The 16,625-nt window shown below is 41.2% G+C and overlaps 1 protein-coding gene across 1 annotated transcript; it reads left to right on the top strand.

Moving 5' to 3' along the window:
* The first annotated feature begins 257 nt into the window (after positions 1-257).
* Positions 258-15,655, top strand: LOC140314009 (cullin-5). Its single transcript, XM_072392023.1, has 19 exons — positions 258-312; positions 1,775-1,884; positions 2,858-2,957; positions 3,628-3,804; positions 4,348-4,489; positions 4,565-4,710; positions 5,144-5,224; positions 5,455-5,548; positions 6,690-6,820; positions 6,929-7,036; positions 7,650-7,714; positions 7,791-7,923; positions 8,072-8,203; positions 8,874-8,997; positions 9,544-9,719; positions 10,071-10,232; positions 10,821-10,939; positions 11,180-11,303; positions 12,439-15,655. Exons 1-19 carry the CDS (start codon positions 289-291, stop codon positions 12,631-12,633), a joined length of 2,343 nt encoding a protein of 780 aa, XP_072248124.1. The 5' UTR covers positions 258-288; the 3' UTR covers positions 12,634-15,655.
* Positions 15,656-16,625: the final 970 nt, after the last annotated feature.

The following is a 16,625-nucleotide window of genomic DNA, read 5'->3' as shown; positions in this document are numbered from 1 at the left end:
TGCGCCGCAGCAACACGAGACAGGCTGCTAAAACACAAATAAACTGGTAACCATTTAAAATAAGTAATTTTTGTAGCTTTTATTCATCAAACTTTATGCTCCACAATATTATGTCACATTAATTACAACAGTGTAAACATATTTATTTTTCGAAAAATACGATTTTGTGTTAAACACCATCGATAATGTGTGTTTTAGTAACCATAAAGTTTAATTCAGTAGGGCTACCATTACCTAATCCTGAATACCTGTCTCGCGAGATTCTGCGAAGTGATAAGTTGAAGAAACATGGCGACGTCGAATTTGTTAAAGGTAAGAAGCACTTGGATATATGTCATATGTTCGTGCACATTTGGACTCTTCGTTGTCTTATATTTTCAGTCTAATGGCGGGTTTACGTTGTCACTGTTGGAGCTCATAAATGTGTTCCCTAATATGAACAAATATGTAATAAATGCACATAAAGGTGCGCGTGAAGTCACCGTTGCCGTTGTGAAGTCTGGTGGTGTTACGCCGGGGTCTGTTTCCCCAACCATGCATGTCCCTCTGCCTCAAACTGGACCCAACGGAACCCGTTCTCGGGTCGAACCCTCCGCAGACTCCTGTGATTCTGAAACGAATGCAAATCAAAACCTTCACCCAGTAGAAACATTTCTGCGAAGGCGAACCGGAGATAAACAAAAATCATACCCCAGCCCTGGAGCCAGGACTGGAGAACATGGGAAACACGGTTCGGAGGGAAACTAAACCTCGACACAAGACACCCGTTCACGTCCGCACCAGAACCGTAAAGCTGTTTCTTTTGGCTAACGGTTGCTAACCTACTAGCCTTCATTTTTTGACAAGCTAAAGTAGCCACGACAAGCGGCCCGCTGCTGTTTGACACCTGGCCCCCGGTGTAACGTCAAATTCTGTGACCCAAATAGAAATGCTTGTGTTTTCATTGTATAAATATCTTTAACACACTTTGCCTATCACTGCACCGAATTAAGATGTGGTGACAAACCTGAAACAAACCAGTTAACGTTAATCATGACCTTAGGACGTGTAAACATTGCAGAGATAACCACACATTTGTGTATCTTTATTGACAAAAGCAGCACTTACAACTCTGATTATAAGTCGGAAGATGAAGACAGTTGTGGTTGCTGTAGAAATCCTGATGTGGTCACAGGTTTGGTGTTACGTTGACTACTGTCAAACATGTTTTTAGGAAGTCCAAAGAGGATGACAGATAGCTTCATTAACTAGGCTGTGTGACCTTTTAACCCTCTAAATCTACACAATATCCAAGTGGTTTTATGATTTTAAGCTAAAGTAATGATTTAAAAGCTGTTCTTGTTGTTAATATTATGTCATATACCACATAAATTAAGTTCCAACAAATTTTAGTCTGAGCAGCTGTCATTTAGTGCCCATTATATCATCGTTATCATTATAAATACTGAAGGAAACCACAAATTAGGTATTTTTATTGTTATTTGATTTAGTCATGTTTTAGCATAGTATTTACAAAGGTACCAAGAAAGAAGTAGAGCTGCAAATTGATGGCAAACTGATTCCTCTTTTACAAGAGTGTCGGTTTTAATAAAGTTCCCATTAACGAACCTCATGTAGATTTTTAAATGCGGCAGCATTAATGGTTCAGCCTCCTATCCTCTGGTCTAATTCCAGTCTTTGCTGACCCATCTGTCTTTTTTCCAACTCTTTCTTTTGTTTTTCCCTCCTCTTTCTCATTTCTTTTTCTTTGCTGTAATCTCTCCTCTTCCTCCAGAACAAGGGGTCCTTGCAGTTTGAGGACAAGTGGGACCTGATGCGGCCCATCGTCCTCAAGCTGCTCAGACAGGAGGCCGTCACCAAGCAACAGTGGTTCGACTTATTCTCGTAAGAGCTGCTCTTTTCTTAACGTGCACAGCTGCTGCTTGGTAATGTATATTGGTGCTCACATACTGGGCTTAGTCTTTACCAAGAGATGCTGTCCCAGTCCACTCAGCAGCTGGGATTGAAGAGTGTCTTGTAATAGCTTAATTTACCTCTTATACAGGCTGCTGATAAAGATCCTTATATCTGAGTCATCCAGTTCATTGTAGTCTTAAATAGTTAAAGAGAAGGTAACTCTTGTTGGTTCATTCACACACTGGAAGTCGTTGAGGTCACGTGTCACAGACCCGCCTTTCCTGTGGGTTGTGGTCATTTTAAGGTTGTTTAGCCATCAGGCTCTCCTTAGAAAAGGGTACAGTTATGTCTTTTTGACTGTCCCTTGTCCTTACGATGCAGGGTTTTTAGACCCCTTGAAGCAAATTTGTGATATTTGGCAGTAACATATAAGCTCAGTGTATTAAAAGCATATTAAAAGTGTCAAGAAAAGGAAGTTGATCACTTATCCTTTGTCCTCAGAACGAGAATAAAGAGAGCAGAAACATGGAGCGTTCATTATCTCCTCCAAAATTTCTCAAAAACAACTGACATGAAATAACTAAAATGAATCACCGCAGCCCATGGCAGTATGTGAGTAAGTTTTATTAAAGCCCAACAAAGGGGGATTGTGACTCTGATGGGGTTGAAATTAAAACCCTCTTTTTCTATAAATGAATATCTAGAGATAAAATATAGAGGTGCCTATTTTATTAATCTTCTACAAGCTTATTTTCTGCCACTGCCAGCAGGTCAGGGTCTATTGGTTTGATCCAGACTCATGAATCCTTAGAGATTTTATCTGTTTTTTTCATTTCTTATTCTCTCTGTGTTTTATATCTTGCCATCAAGCACCTGTTGATGGTGAAAAGTTCCCTTTTAAGCAAACTTATTCATTTATAATTGCTTCATTTTAAGAGAGAAATGACTTTTCTCTCTCCAGAGATGTCCATGCTGTGTGTTTATGGGATGATAAAGGCCCAGCCAAAATCCACCAAGCCCTCAAAGAAGACATCCTCGACTTCATCAAGCAGGCGCAAGCTGTAAGCAGCACCTTTATTCGAGTGTTTTTGTTTTAGTTTGAGTGTTTCAGGCTCTAGAGATAAGTCATCTTTATCAAAACGCCTGCTATCACATTCTTCAGTGGTGCAATGCTTCGATTGACATCGTGCAGAATACGTTGCATACCGGTCACAAACTATTTAGAAAATAAAAAAATAAGTGCCTCATGGTAAACTTATGACATGCTAGCTTAACCTGGAAGAGTTTGTACTGAACGTGTTTTTTATGCTCTGTGGCTTGAATGATGAAATTATAGTGTCATCAGCTTTAAAAATGTACTTAAGCCTGAATTAATCCCTGTTTTATTATCTTACTTATAAGAACAGACAATAAAACAGGGCCTGAAATAGATCCTCTAGGAACACCTGTGGTTTCTGAGAGTTAGCTTGGAAAGTTAATTTAGAAATTGATTCAGAGCCATTTCACAACGAATTGAGCTGCACAGTTCCTAAAACTTCTAACTAATTAAAGTAAAAATGTGTCACTGGAACGTTTAAGGACTGTTATTTAATTTTCCACATTTTCTTTGTAACGTGTCAGACACATCTGACCAGTAATTGTCCTTTTGTTTGCATGAAACAACACATCAGTGTTTTCAGTGTGTTTGTATGAGCTGAATCATGTCTGACTCTTGGTCTGATGCCATGGCAGCGTGTGCTGAGCCACCAGGACGACACAGCTCTGCTGAAAGCCTACATTGTGGAGTGGAGGAAGTTCTTCACCCAGTGTGACATCCTGCCCAAACCCTTTTGTCAGCTGGAGATCACGCTGATGGGAAAGCAAGGCAGCAACAAGAAGGCAAACATGGAGGACAGCATCGTACGCAAGGTGAGAGAAGGACACGGGAAAAGGTTGATCCGTCAAGATTTGAGTCGTGCAGCACAAGGAAGAAAATGAGGGACTGTGAGGAAGACTGATAGAAAAAGAAGCAGAAAGAATGAATTAGACAGATAAGAACTGTAAAAGCAGTTGAGAGGCGACTAGAAATAACTTAAAATCACAAGTGAAACAAGTTAAGAAGCAAAGAGAAAGTAGAGACTGAAATTCTTAGCTTTACGGGGCTGTAGAGCTCATTAAATGGTGACTTATCTTAAAAATACTCCAATACGAGAACAATTGTGTGGTAGTTTCATGAGTGTCCGAGATAATTTGAATTGTAACAACAAGAAACAGTGGAAGTTGATGGATGTTAAAGAAAAGAGGATTGAAAAAGGAGCGCTAAAGCAGAGCAGTGAAATGAGAAATAATGAAGACTGATCTATGAAGTTAGAGCAAAATGAGGTCCTTTGCAGCTCTGTTTGAAAGGTTTTGACAAAGATGATTGATAATGATGAAGTGATGTTGAAGTTACACTTGCTTTACTTTCCGCAGCTGATGCTGGACACGTGGAACGAGTCGATCTTTTCCAACATTAAGAGCCGCCTGCAAGACAGCGCTATGAAGCTGGTGCATGCTGAGAGGCTGGGGGAGGCCTTCGACTCCCAGCTCGTCATAGGTGTTCGTGAGTCATACGGTAAGGAGGACTGAGATGAAATCACACTGAGTACTGCATGACCAGCTTTTCTTTAACTTTCTTCTCTTCCACCAGTCAACCTGTGCTCTAACCCAGAGGACAAGCTGCAGATCTACAGGGACAACTTTGAAAAAGCCTACCTGGATTCCACAGAGAGGTTTTACAGAACACAGGCACCGTCCTACCTGCAACAAAACGGGGTCCAGAACTACATGAAATACGTATGCCTACGTATATTTTTTATTCCTATTTTATTCCTGTGAAATGGAGAATGCTACTAATGAATAGCCTGATTAAGGAAGAGCTGCTCTTAATGCCTTTTAACTTGATAATGAAGTGACACATTCCTCACTAAACCACCCGTGTTATGTGGTGCTAACAGAGCACATCTGTAATGGTCTGATCACATGTCCAGATCTTAACTCATTCATGTTGACAAGTCAGGGCACGGTGGTAAAAGTGAGGAGCTAATAGAAGACATGCAGAATAAGGTATTACAGGTTCAAAATCTGTACATTCTTTAGGGCAGATTTGAGGAGGAAAGAAGGCGCAGCCTTGAATGTCTGAATAAAAGAGTTATTCAATAGTTATTTGTAACTCAGCGTTGTACAGCTTTGCATCTGTTCCTTGTGTTGGTTTCTGTTTCCCCTTTAGGCAGATGGAAAGCTGAGAGAAGAGGAGAAGAGAGCACTAAGATATCTAGAGACACGTCGTGAATGTAACTCTGTTCAAGCAGTAAGTGTCTTCCACACGCTCTGAACTATCAATACTATCAGTTATCCTGCTCTTTTAAAAATTACACGTAAAGACAAACTAACATTAACATCTCTGACGAAGATTTACTGCCGCTGCTTTAATCATAATTTTCTTTTACAACACATATTCAGACAGAAGACCCTCTAGTAGTCCCGGTAACACTTATGTGATGCCTGGTTAGTTAAGTGTTTTCTCGTGTGTCTTCTCAGCTTATGGAGTGTTGTGTGAACGCTCTGGTGACGTCATTCAAAGAGACGATCCTCGCTGAATGTCCAGGAATGATCAAACGCAATGAAACAGACAGTGAGTAGCTCGGCACTGATGGGACTTCAACAGCTTTGGATTTAAATATGGTGGTAAAGTGATCTTGGATGTTTTTGTGAGACTCGGTCCAATATCTGCTGGCCGTCTTCAACTCTGCATCAGCCGGCGAGAAGTTAAAAATAGAAATAGCTGCTTTGAGTGTTGGTTTCTTGCTGGGCAGAGGAAAGGGGCTACACACCTATAAATTACTTAAAGTCTTAGATCAAACATTTCTGGGTGCTCCTTTAGAGTAACTGGATATAAAAGTAACCCTCAGAGGTACTTACTCACAAATGAGCTCAGTAAAGGCTGAAATTCCACTGTTTTTAGGTGTTTTCAGTCCTTTTTCTCTTTATATATGCTCCCCTACATGAGCAACATCCATCCAATTCATAGTTGTGGATGAGCTGGAGCCTATCCCAGCTGCCTTCGTGTGAGAGGTCGGGTTCGTTCTGGACGGGTCACCAGTCCATCACACAGAGACAAACAAGGGCAGCCGGGGCTCAGTGGTCGTCCAATAACCTGAAGGTTGGCGGTTCGATTCCCACTCTGACTGCTCAAAGATTGGTGAACTGACAGCTGGAGGGGCTGAGGTGCCCTTGAGCAAGGCACCATGCCCCCATGCTCCCCGGGCACTGTGATTGGCTGCCCACTGGTCACTGTGCATGTGAGTGTTCAACAGGTGCCGACCTGGATGGGTTAAATGCAGAGATTTTATGGAGCAGCACCACCTCACCTTCTGGATGTGTCTGAAAATGGGCTTAAATCTGATCGAGCCCTTGCAGTAGCAGCCCCCAACCCGTGAAACGGGTTTAGATCACTTTTAAAAACCCATTTCTTCTCTTTGGCCTTCCATTCGTGATGTGAACATCTTTATCCCTGCAGTTTTAATACTCCTTTAGCTGTTTCAGGTATTTCACTGCAGCTGTTGTTCATCGTTGTTGTTGTTGAACACTCTTTTAATATGTGCTAGATGACTAAAATGGACTTTTCTTTGATAGGAACTAAAAACGACCCTTTTTATGAAATGTGATGGTCATCGGTTCCTGCGGTCTGTCAGAACCTGTCCTTGCAGGTCTGTGAGCTCCACTGTTTTGGTTTTTGTCTGGTGTGTAACTCTGATTCTCTTCTCCCGGAGCAGAGCTGCACTTGATGTTTTCTCTGATGGACAAGGTTCCCAATGGGATTGAGCCTATGCTGAAAGACTTGGAAGAGCATATCATCAGTGCCGGGCTGGCAGACATGGTGGCGACCGCTGAGACCATCACAACTGTACGTGCTCTAAGACAGGCCTAAGCTATTCGTAAAGCGCGTCAGCGTCGTGCTTTTGGGTTGACAACTCCGCTGAGTTAACTCCGGTGTCTGCGTGTGTTCATCCAGGACTCTGAAAAGTATGTGGAGCAGCTGTTGACCTTGTTCAACCGCTTCAGTAAGCTGGTTAAGGAAGCCTTCCAGGACGACCCTCGCTTCCTCACAGCAAGAGATAAGGTCTGTGTTCGCTGACTTTCGAACACTGAACTGTTTTGATAAACGATTAAATAACCATGTGATGCTTTGATGCTTCAGCTTGATTGTTGCAGGTGTCAAGAAACATGTCAAATTCACACCTATGGACTTTCCTTTAGTCTTCTATGAAAAGTTGGAGAAATTGTTTGATAAAAGAACACCGTTTTCATGCTGTGTTTGGTTCATTTGAATGTAATAACAAATTCAGCTAAACATTTATGGAATTATTAAGAAGTGCTCTGGGAAACACTTTTCCCTGTCTTAAGCTTAGCTTTTTCTGTGGCTCACAAGGCTGGAAAAATAAATGAGCACCCTCTGTCTCTCCAGTCTTAAGTTGGATGACTGGAATGATTTGTGAATTCACTGATTAGCTAAGTGGTAGAAAACAGGCTCCAAAAATCAGCAACTTTTACCATTTTTTAACCTTTAGGTAGTATTGTCAATAAAAATTTGGGCTTTTTAGCTGTTGGCTGTTCCTGGCATCCATAAACTGGATAAATATGATGGGTAAAAAAAGGAAATGATGTGAATATTTGTAAGTTTGAGCTGCTTGCTCAGCTCTGTGTTGTCTGTTTTCTGTTTCCATTCCCACCAGGCGTACAAGGCTGTTGTCAATGACGCCACAATCTTCAAGTTGGAGCTGCCTTTGAAACAGAAAGGGTGAGTGGAAACTGTTTTTTTCCCTGTTGTGTGTTAAATAACGCAGTGTTGATTGAAACTATTCCCATTCAATCAGTGTGGGTATGAAGACTCAGCCAGAGTCAAAGTGTCCTGAGCTGCTGGCAAACTACTGTGACATGTTGCTGAGAAAAACTCCCCTCAGCAAGAAACTCACCTCAGAGGAAATTGAGCTCAAACTCAAAGAAGTGGTGAGTTTTTGTCCCGTTAACCTCACTTTTCCTTCACATTGTTCAACTCGGGGTTAACTCGGTTGATATTGCTCTGTTTTTAAGACCATAGCAATCTCTTGTGGCTGAATTGTTTCCTAAATTCTCACATTAATTTCTGTCTCTGCAGCTCTTAGTGTTGAAGTACGTCCAAAACAAAGACGTGTTTATGCGTTACCACAAAGCTCACCTGACCAGGCGTCTGATTCTGGACATTTCAGCAGACAGCGAGATTGAGGAGAACATGGTGGAGTGGCTCAGAGTGAGTTGGGTTTTTCTAAATTTGATATATTCAAACCATCCGAGTGCTTCTCTGTAGGCTTTAACTATGCTGTGTTGTAAGCTGCTCACAGATCTCTTGAAAAGAGAAAATGTAGGCACAAAAATAGCAATAAGTGAGTGTAGATTATCAGTCATCTGGATGGTGGTAGTCCGAAAAGCGTTAACTTTGTTCTTCAAGACGTTTTCTCTGAATCGAGGTTGTTTATTGTAAAGAACTAAAACAAGCCGCTGATTTTAAACTTTTAGGACATCGAATCGAGGAGGCAGAGCCTTTAGTTTTCAGGCTCCTCTCCTCTGGAGCCAGCTGCTCCTCTGATAAGGCACATCAGCCCCCTTCCTGCTTTTAAAAATAAGCTTATAACTTACCTACATTCAGTGATGTATCCGTGTGCCGTTTCATCTTCTTCTGTTTTGTCTTTTGAATAATCCTTGTTTTATATTTCACAGCTCTCTGCTTTTTAAAGTTGTGCTAAAAGTGCCAAATAACTAAAGTTTAAGTTTAGAAATCAGTATGAAATGTATTTAAAACAAATATATTTGGTTGACTCTCAGAGTTTAGGTTCACTAACAGGCCAAAGTTGAGATAAACTAAAGTTATTTCTTTTTTTTCGTGCTGTGTGAAACTTTGTGCGTCTGTCGTGTCGTTGCAGGAAGTAGGAATGCCTGCTGATTATGTGAACAAGCTGGCCAGGATGTTTCAGGACATTAAGGTGTCAGAGGACCTCAACCAGGTCTTCAAAGAGATGCACAAACACAACAAGCTGGCGCTGCCAGGTACCACAAACACACTCGTGCACACCAGCCAATCTTAAAACGCTGGCAAATGCAGACGTAAAAATGAAAAAAGCTGAAATATTCATTCCTTGTGCAAAATAAGAAAAATACTTCAACTTTTTAAAAATAAATTGATTAATTAATTAATTTATCTTTATACTCCCCCTCTCCCTTTGCCCCCTGAGGAGGTATTTTAGCTCATACCAGACCATTGCCATAATAAGAATGCTTTCTTAGCAATTTTTGCCTAGTTAAATAAAGGTTACTACTATTTGTGTTATGTAGAACATGTCAAATTTATTTATGACCATTGTTTTTAAACAAAACAAGTAAGATAACATGTGCAGTGAATTCAGCTGTGCTTACACGTCTGGCAATCCCCCGCAGAGAAAGTTAGAAGCAACTAAAAATCAAACTCATGACACATTTATGTACCTGCCCAGATGTCTTTATTGCAGAGATTAAACTTCTCTGATGTTTGACTCATTTGATGGTGATGATGGAGAAAAACGACGCGTTTATCAGAGTTCTTCCTTCTGCCGGCAGCGGACAGCGTCAACATTAAGATCCTGAACGCTGGCGCTTGGTCACGAAGCAGTGAGAAGGTTTTCGTCTCGCTGCCCACGGAGCTGGAGGACCTGATCCCCGAGGTGGAAGACTTCTACAAGAGGAACCATAGCGGTCGTAAACTCCACTGGCATCACCTCATGTCCAACGGCATTGTGAGTAGAAAAGTGGAGGAAAGAGCCAGTGGTCAAAAATATTCTTTAGATTTTTGACTCCATAACCCACTTTTCTTCCCTTATATTGTATATTTTCATTTTGTTTAGTCTTTTCTCTCATTTATTGTGTTTTTTTTCTCAAATCATGATTAAGTTAAATTAGAAAAATGTGAGCTGGGGGCATTTTTAGAGGTTTTTAACCTATATTTGCATAAACTGGCAAATATATTGTTCTACCAGAGGTTGTATGTTTAATCTTATCTAGTCTTAGCTGCAGATACCAAAACCAGGACTGACACAGTAACCCCCTTGTTGTCTTCATCATTGAGTGTCCCCCGTCCTTCTGCTCAGATCACCTTTAAAAACGAGGTGGGCCAGTACGACCTGGAGGTGACGACCTTCCAGCTTGCAGTGCTGTTCGCCTGGAACCAGAGACCCAGAGAGAAAATCAGCTTTGAGAACCTCAAACTGGCCACAGAGCTGCCTGATGCAGAGCTGCGTCGAACACTATGGGTCAGAGCTCGCTTTTATTGTCATTAGCATTGTATATGACTAATGCATTAACTGGGATTCGGTACATATATGTTTACTATATATATATATATATATATATGCTCACTGATATATAAGTAAGGACTGCTTCTGGATATGCCAATAATAAGAAGCTTCTTCTACGTACAAATCAAAGGACACACGACTCTGAGATCAGAAATTCTTTTCATCAGCGAGAACGACAGAAGGAGTTTTACAGAAGTTACACAGCTCACACAAACCTTCCTTCGTATTTCACTCTTTAAAAGGAGTTTTTAAGTAAATACGGGTGGTTTTATCAGCTGTCAGCACAGTTCTTGACATGCTTGGTGAAAGTGTGGCAGTGGAGTCCTGGAACGTCCAGTTAAATCTCAGGAGCGACTACAAGCCTCTCAGTAAATGTTCCAGAACATAGTGAACCCGTGTTGTAAAGAAAACACTGATTTCCACAGTTTTAACCCTCCATGCAGCCTCCTGCATGCTCCAAACTGAGAGAGCACATCTCCAACACAAGGTCCAAACCAGAATATGTTTTGCATCTTAAGGCTTTTCTCTCTTGTGTCCCTGCAGTCTCTGGTTGCCTTCCCCAAGCTGAAGAGACAAGTGCTGTCTTATGACCCCCCAGTTAGCTCGCCCAAGGACTTCACAGACAGCACGCTCTTCTACGTCAACCAGGAGTTCTCACTCATGTAGGTTACGGTGTTCGTAGGAACCGAAAAAGACTTCTTTTTAAAGAGATTTCTTTAATTGAGCTGAAACTTCATCTTTTTAAAAACTGAGAAAATGTGGAAACTTTGAACTTTCTCTTTATCCATTTATTCTACACGTAATCCTCACTGTCAGTTTTATGCTCGTTGCTTCTTTAACTCTTAAAGCTTAAGATGTTTGGGAGATTGATGATTTGCCTCTTTTGGTGTTGATTTTCTCAGCAAAAACTCCAAAGTCCAGAAGAGGGGGAAAATCAATTTGATTGGTCGGCTGCAGCTAACCACAGAGCGAATGAGAGAAGAAGAGAATGAAGGAATCGTACAGCTCAGAATACTCAGAACTCAGGTACAGAAACACATGGTGTTTTTAAAAGGTTGAGTGTCTTGATAAGACGAGGTTGTTGGAGTGTCTGGTTCTGATTCACCAGTTCACAGGTGAAAGAGGATGTTTATGCACACATGTAGGCATCATTAACAAAGGCATGAGTACTGGACTCAGTCCAAGCAGCCGTCCATCCGTTGTGTTTCACTTATCCGTGGTCGCTTTGCAGAGCTTCCAACTTCAGGTGAGAAACCCAGACATCTCTCCCCTCAGCGACACTCTCCAGCTCTTCCTGAGGGATCCCGATGCGTTCCCAGGCCTCACTGGATCATATAATCCCTCCAGCGTGTTCTGGGTCTGCCTCCTCCCTGTAGGACGTAAAACCTCCAAAGGGAGGTGACCAGGAGGCATCCCAACCAGATGCATGAACCACCTCAGCTGAGTCTTTTCGATGCAGAGAAGCCTTGAGCTACCCTGAGCTCCTCAGCTTATTTCTAAGGCTGAGCCCAGCCACCCTCTGAAGGAAACCCAGATCAGCCGCTTGTATCGGTGACCATACGCAAGGGTTGGAACAAAGATGGGCCGGTAAACTGAAATTCTGACAAAGCACCAATCCGTCTCTGCATCTCTTCCTCCAACATCACTTTGACTGAACTGGGATACTTTTCCTGCTTTGTGAGAATCATGGCTGGAAAAAGGAGAAAAGTCCTGAAAATGATCGATTCCTGGGATCCTTGTGTTGATCTAAGCATGCTCGTTATTTTCAAAGAAGGAGAGGAATTTAATTACATCACTGCTTGCTCTGCAACTCATCTTCTTATTTGTGTATGTTGTTCTCTTTAAATTTTCATCAATAAACTAAATACCTTTTCACCATAGATAAACGTTGGTAAATAATTAATATTCAAGCCAACCAGTCTTTGTGTCAACGTTGGATGAAAAACTGACATTTAAGATGCAAACAGACTGGTCCTGTGACCTCCTGATGATGAGCCATAGCCTTAAATGTTCAATATACTGTGAATAAATCAGGCAACCTGTGCACAAACCACGCAGATTAGTTGCAGCTCTGCTGCTAGCGTTCAGATGATCTAATTGTGTTTGCAACTCAGCCTTTAGAGACAGTAAAGTTGTAACATCATCTCCATTTTGTCCTCAGGAGGCCATCATCCAAATCATGAAGATGAGGAAGCGAATCAGCAATGCGCAGCTGCAGACGGAGCTGGTAGAAATCCTGAAAAATATGTTTCTGCCTCAGAAGAAGATGATAAAGGAGCAGATCGAGTGGCTCATAGAGCACAAGTACATTAAGAGGGACGAGGCAGACATCAACACCTTCATCTACATGGCCTAGGCAGCGCAGGAGAACCGCATTTTTGTTGTTTTTTACTGCCGGGCTGCAACTGGCGCTTTAATAACCTGCAAGAGGAGACGGCTGAGGAATCAAAGGATGTGTCTGAAGAAAGGGAAATGAGCTGATCGAGCCCCTTCGACTGAAGTGTGGCTATTATATCTGTTTGTGAGGCTCCGGTGTGTAATCTGAGCTCATTTCAAGATGTAGCTTTGAGTCATCGGGCTGTCTGTGTGTCTCTGCTGCCCTCTTGTGTCCAATCAGAGGAGACCTACGGCATCATGCGCCCTTCGCCAGCAGTTCAGAAGAAAAAAATAGTGATATTATTAAATGAAATACTTCCTGCCTTACTGTTCATCAGCCATGGACTGCAGAGGAGGTGAAGAGTGGAGGGAAAGGAGGACAAGCTGATTTCAGTCGTTGCTTTCTCTCGATAACGCAGCTGCCGTCTGTGCAGCAGCAGTCCTGCATCCCTCCAGTTTTACATCGAGGTTTTTTCTTTATTGTTTTGGACAGTGAATGCAAAGAGCTAAAACTGAAAGCTGCCAACAAAAGGAGAAAGACTAGTTCAAACCACCGAGGAGTATTTTGCCAAAATTGTGTACGTGTTGGGTGTGTGTTCAGGTGCATGGTGTGTATCTGATCTTTTAGACGTGTGTGTGTTTGTGCATTTTCAACAGCATGCTGCTCGATTATTATTATTATCATTATTATTATTATTATTTCTTTTTTTTGTTCAGTGGAGAATCTGTCACACTTTGTGGTTGTGTCTGAAAAGGTTGAGGATTTTTTTTTTGTTTTGATGTCCTGTGACTGCAGGTTAACTTCAACAGGTGAACTTGGTCTGCGTTGGACAGTTATCAGACTGAAAACTATTTATTTGGTATCTTAAAAAAAGCTTTTTCTGAACATTGTTAGATTAAACTTCACCCTTATCCACAAAAGGAGGACACAGAAAATTGGAATCAGGTAATCCTTTCATTTTAAATGGAAACACAAATCCCTACAGTCCGGACCATAAGTACTTGGATATCAACACATTTTTTATCATCTAGGAATCTTCGTCAGATATAGCCCTTTTAAACGCGCAGTGCCTAAAGTTTGAAGGCTCAAATGTTCCTGGATCGAGTGCAGATGCAGTCAAACAACATCGGAGGTTTTGGACTCTCAGACATCAGCAGACGGGTGTTTTTCACCTGCTCTCTCACCTTTTTCCACAGTCATTTCAGCTCTTTTTTTGTCTCTGTGCCTGAAGTCTTAATCGGGTGAACTGCAGCTCGGTTGTACTGAGATTGGTACTGAAGTATCAGCAGTGAAACGATCAATAAGTTCTCGTGTGTCATTTATTTTCGCAGCCATAGATGTCCAAGTGGAATTAAAGTAAGATGATACAAGAGGAGATGCCACAATGTCCTCTTTCCAACATTTTGGTGGAGGTGGATTGTTCTTTTAATCTGTCAAGAGAACAACTTGTTTTCTTAAATCCCAAATCTTTTATCTCATGTTTTACCACCTGATTCTTAAAAGATTAACTCTGCTTCGATTTTTTTTTAAAGCTGGCTACCTCAGACAACCAATCCACTGATTCATGATCATCTTTTTCACTCACAAACTCACATCTGCTCCTCATGTTCAACGGAAACTCTACCTCAATCTAAAGGGCAACTCTTCATCGGCTCTGAGGCACGAATGAGTTCATTGTTCGTAAACTAATATGGAAGCAAGGCAGAGAAAGTCTCTAAGTACTTTTGAACCTTTAAACTTTGGGCACTTTTAAATAGGCTTCATCCTGAACACAGGAAGTAAATCTGCTCAAATCAGAGCTGTTCACTTTCATTTTGGATTGACTGATTCATTTTAAAGTGAACAAACCTGAACAAAGGGCAGCTGTAAAACTGTCCAAATGCTTGTGGTCTGGACTCTACACCCACTAGATTGAGGATGCTTTGCTGAATTTTTACTTCAGGAAGCCACGAGAGACCATCATTCACAGTGTAATGTCAGGAAAATACTGTTAAAGTGTGGCAGCATGTAGCTGCAGAAAAGCCTTTTCTTTAAGGTTTAAAGTGAAGTACATGAGCTGCTCGTCAATGAAGGGTCATTTTCTCAAAGCCAAACAGTCTGAGCTGTTTTATTGTTCATGTAGCCATTATGTTGTGCATGTGTGTGCTGAACCGCTTTCTTTTTCCGATCAAATCCATCAGATAACGTCCAGAAAAGTCACTTCACCTTCAAAATGGTTCACTTTGAGAATCTTTTTGGTGTAAATGAGGATAACGTGGTGCTCAGTGTCAGTAGAGAAGAGACTCTATCATTTAACTAATCAGAATCCGTACTCTGAAGCATTGGTTCAGACTTTCAGATAACTGGTGAGCTCCTCTTTCAGCTCTTGGGTTACATGTTGAACTTTTGACCTTTTTTGTGTGGCTTTGGTTGCAAAAACCGCTTCCCAGATGAGTTTAAGCGTCCGTTTCAGTTCACTGCAGGGGTGTCGGTGAATGTGGGAGACGGGTTTAACCCTAACCCGAAGACTAAATTAGTTTTTAGAATTATTTTGAGACTGTGTCAACGCAACATTGTTCATCTGGCAGAAACCTTCATTTCATCTGTAGAGCATCAAGCTTTAGACATCTCCATGAATTCTTCAAAAATGAAGAAAAGAGCACCAGAACGGTGACAGTGATGGATTACTGATGCCATGAATTAAAAGAAAGTCTGAGCCTGTCCCTTATGAGCTTTATGTTCAACTGAAACATTTTACTAGAAATACCAGCACTGAGTTCAGGGTTCTGTAGGAGACTATTTACTGGATTTGCTATTTTTCATCCAGCGAAAACACCAATTTAGATTGAAACTTTTAAACAGAAATGTTTGAATTATTAGAAACTCAACACACAAGACAAGGACTCCACCATTTAAGTCACAGCCGGTACGCCATGAAGACCTGGAAGTTTAACTGTCCACTGAAGAGTTTTCTGTGTTAAAATGGGAGGATTTTGTTGTCCTGTTACACTTCTTTGGAGTTGACACGTGATATTTTTCCTTTAGGGGCTCTAAGGTGATGTCTCTTCACTCTTGCTGCCACTGAGACATTTAATGTACTTTTAATTCCTGCTGCAGCTCCAGTACCGGATCGGCTGCAGCCCGGTGAATTAAAGAGGAAATAACTGAGTTTAAAGCATTTTATCGTTTGCACTGAGAGTCGTTCTGCTCCCATTTTGGATGCCCCCATTGAACTGAACGTCAAATCCTGTGAGCAGCAAGGAGAAAAGAGACAGCAGTGAATGTGTGAAGCTGATTCTTTTTTTTAAGATATTTATTCTATATTCATGAAGAATGTTTTTTTTTTTTTGTCTGTCCCAATGTTTTTTGTTGTGTTCCCAGTGCTGAGATGAACAGTATTTATTTACCACAACTCTGCTCTGTTTCATTTTTATTTAGAAGAAACGAAAGTTGAAATAGTTTTTAATATCAATGCGAGTCACACCTACAATTTTGTCAAAAAGCTGGAATAATCCTTCAGTTTATGTTGCACCGGAGCAGGATGTTGATGTGTGTCACACACTGATCTGCAAAAAAAAAAAAAACAGAAGGCAAAAAGCGTTTCTTGGTATTGACAACTCATCTGAATACAGTGAGGCTTTACCTTTAAAATGTCTGCCTTGTTTAAAGAAAGAGCCTCTGCTGTCAAACTCCTTATGCAGCTGTATTCTCTATGCACAGAACTGGCTCCATCAGTGTAGATCAGATGAATTCTGCTTGTTTTTTAAACTTTTAAACACTCCTGAATACAATGAAGTCCAGTAAATTAGGACTTTCTCTGTTTCAGTACTTTGGTCTTTCCTTGTGTGATCGGAAACTTATTTAACAGCTTTAATGCGGTGAGCTCAACATTTCATGTTCACCAACAAAATAAAAAGTTAAAGGTCATTTTCATACATTCAGTGCCATCAGCGTGCTTATTTAGTCAGTCAGGACTTTGACTCTGGATAAAT

The sequence above is a fragment of the Leuresthes tenuis genome, unplaced genomic scaffold (assembly GCF_036924035.1).
Source record: "Leuresthes tenuis unplaced genomic scaffold, fLeuTen1.0.hap1 SCAF_9, whole genome shotgun sequence".
Classification (NCBI taxonomy): domain Eukaryota; kingdom Metazoa; phylum Chordata; class Actinopteri; order Atheriniformes; family Atherinopsidae; genus Leuresthes; species Leuresthes tenuis.
This window is presented reverse-complemented; position numbering and strand designations above follow the sequence as displayed.

Coding starts and splice junctions, on each gene's coding strand:
- LOC140314009 (XM_072392023.1), top strand. CDS start 289: ATGGCGACGTCGAATTTGTTAAAG. Junction 5,225..5,454: donor AATGTAACTCTGTTCAAGCA/GTAAGTGTCTTC, acceptor GTGTCTTCTCAG/CTTATGGAGTGTTGTGTGAA. Junction 7,715..7,790: donor CTGCCTTTGAAACAGAAAGG/GTGAGTGGAAAC, acceptor CCATTCAATCAG/TGTGGGTATGAAGACTCAGC.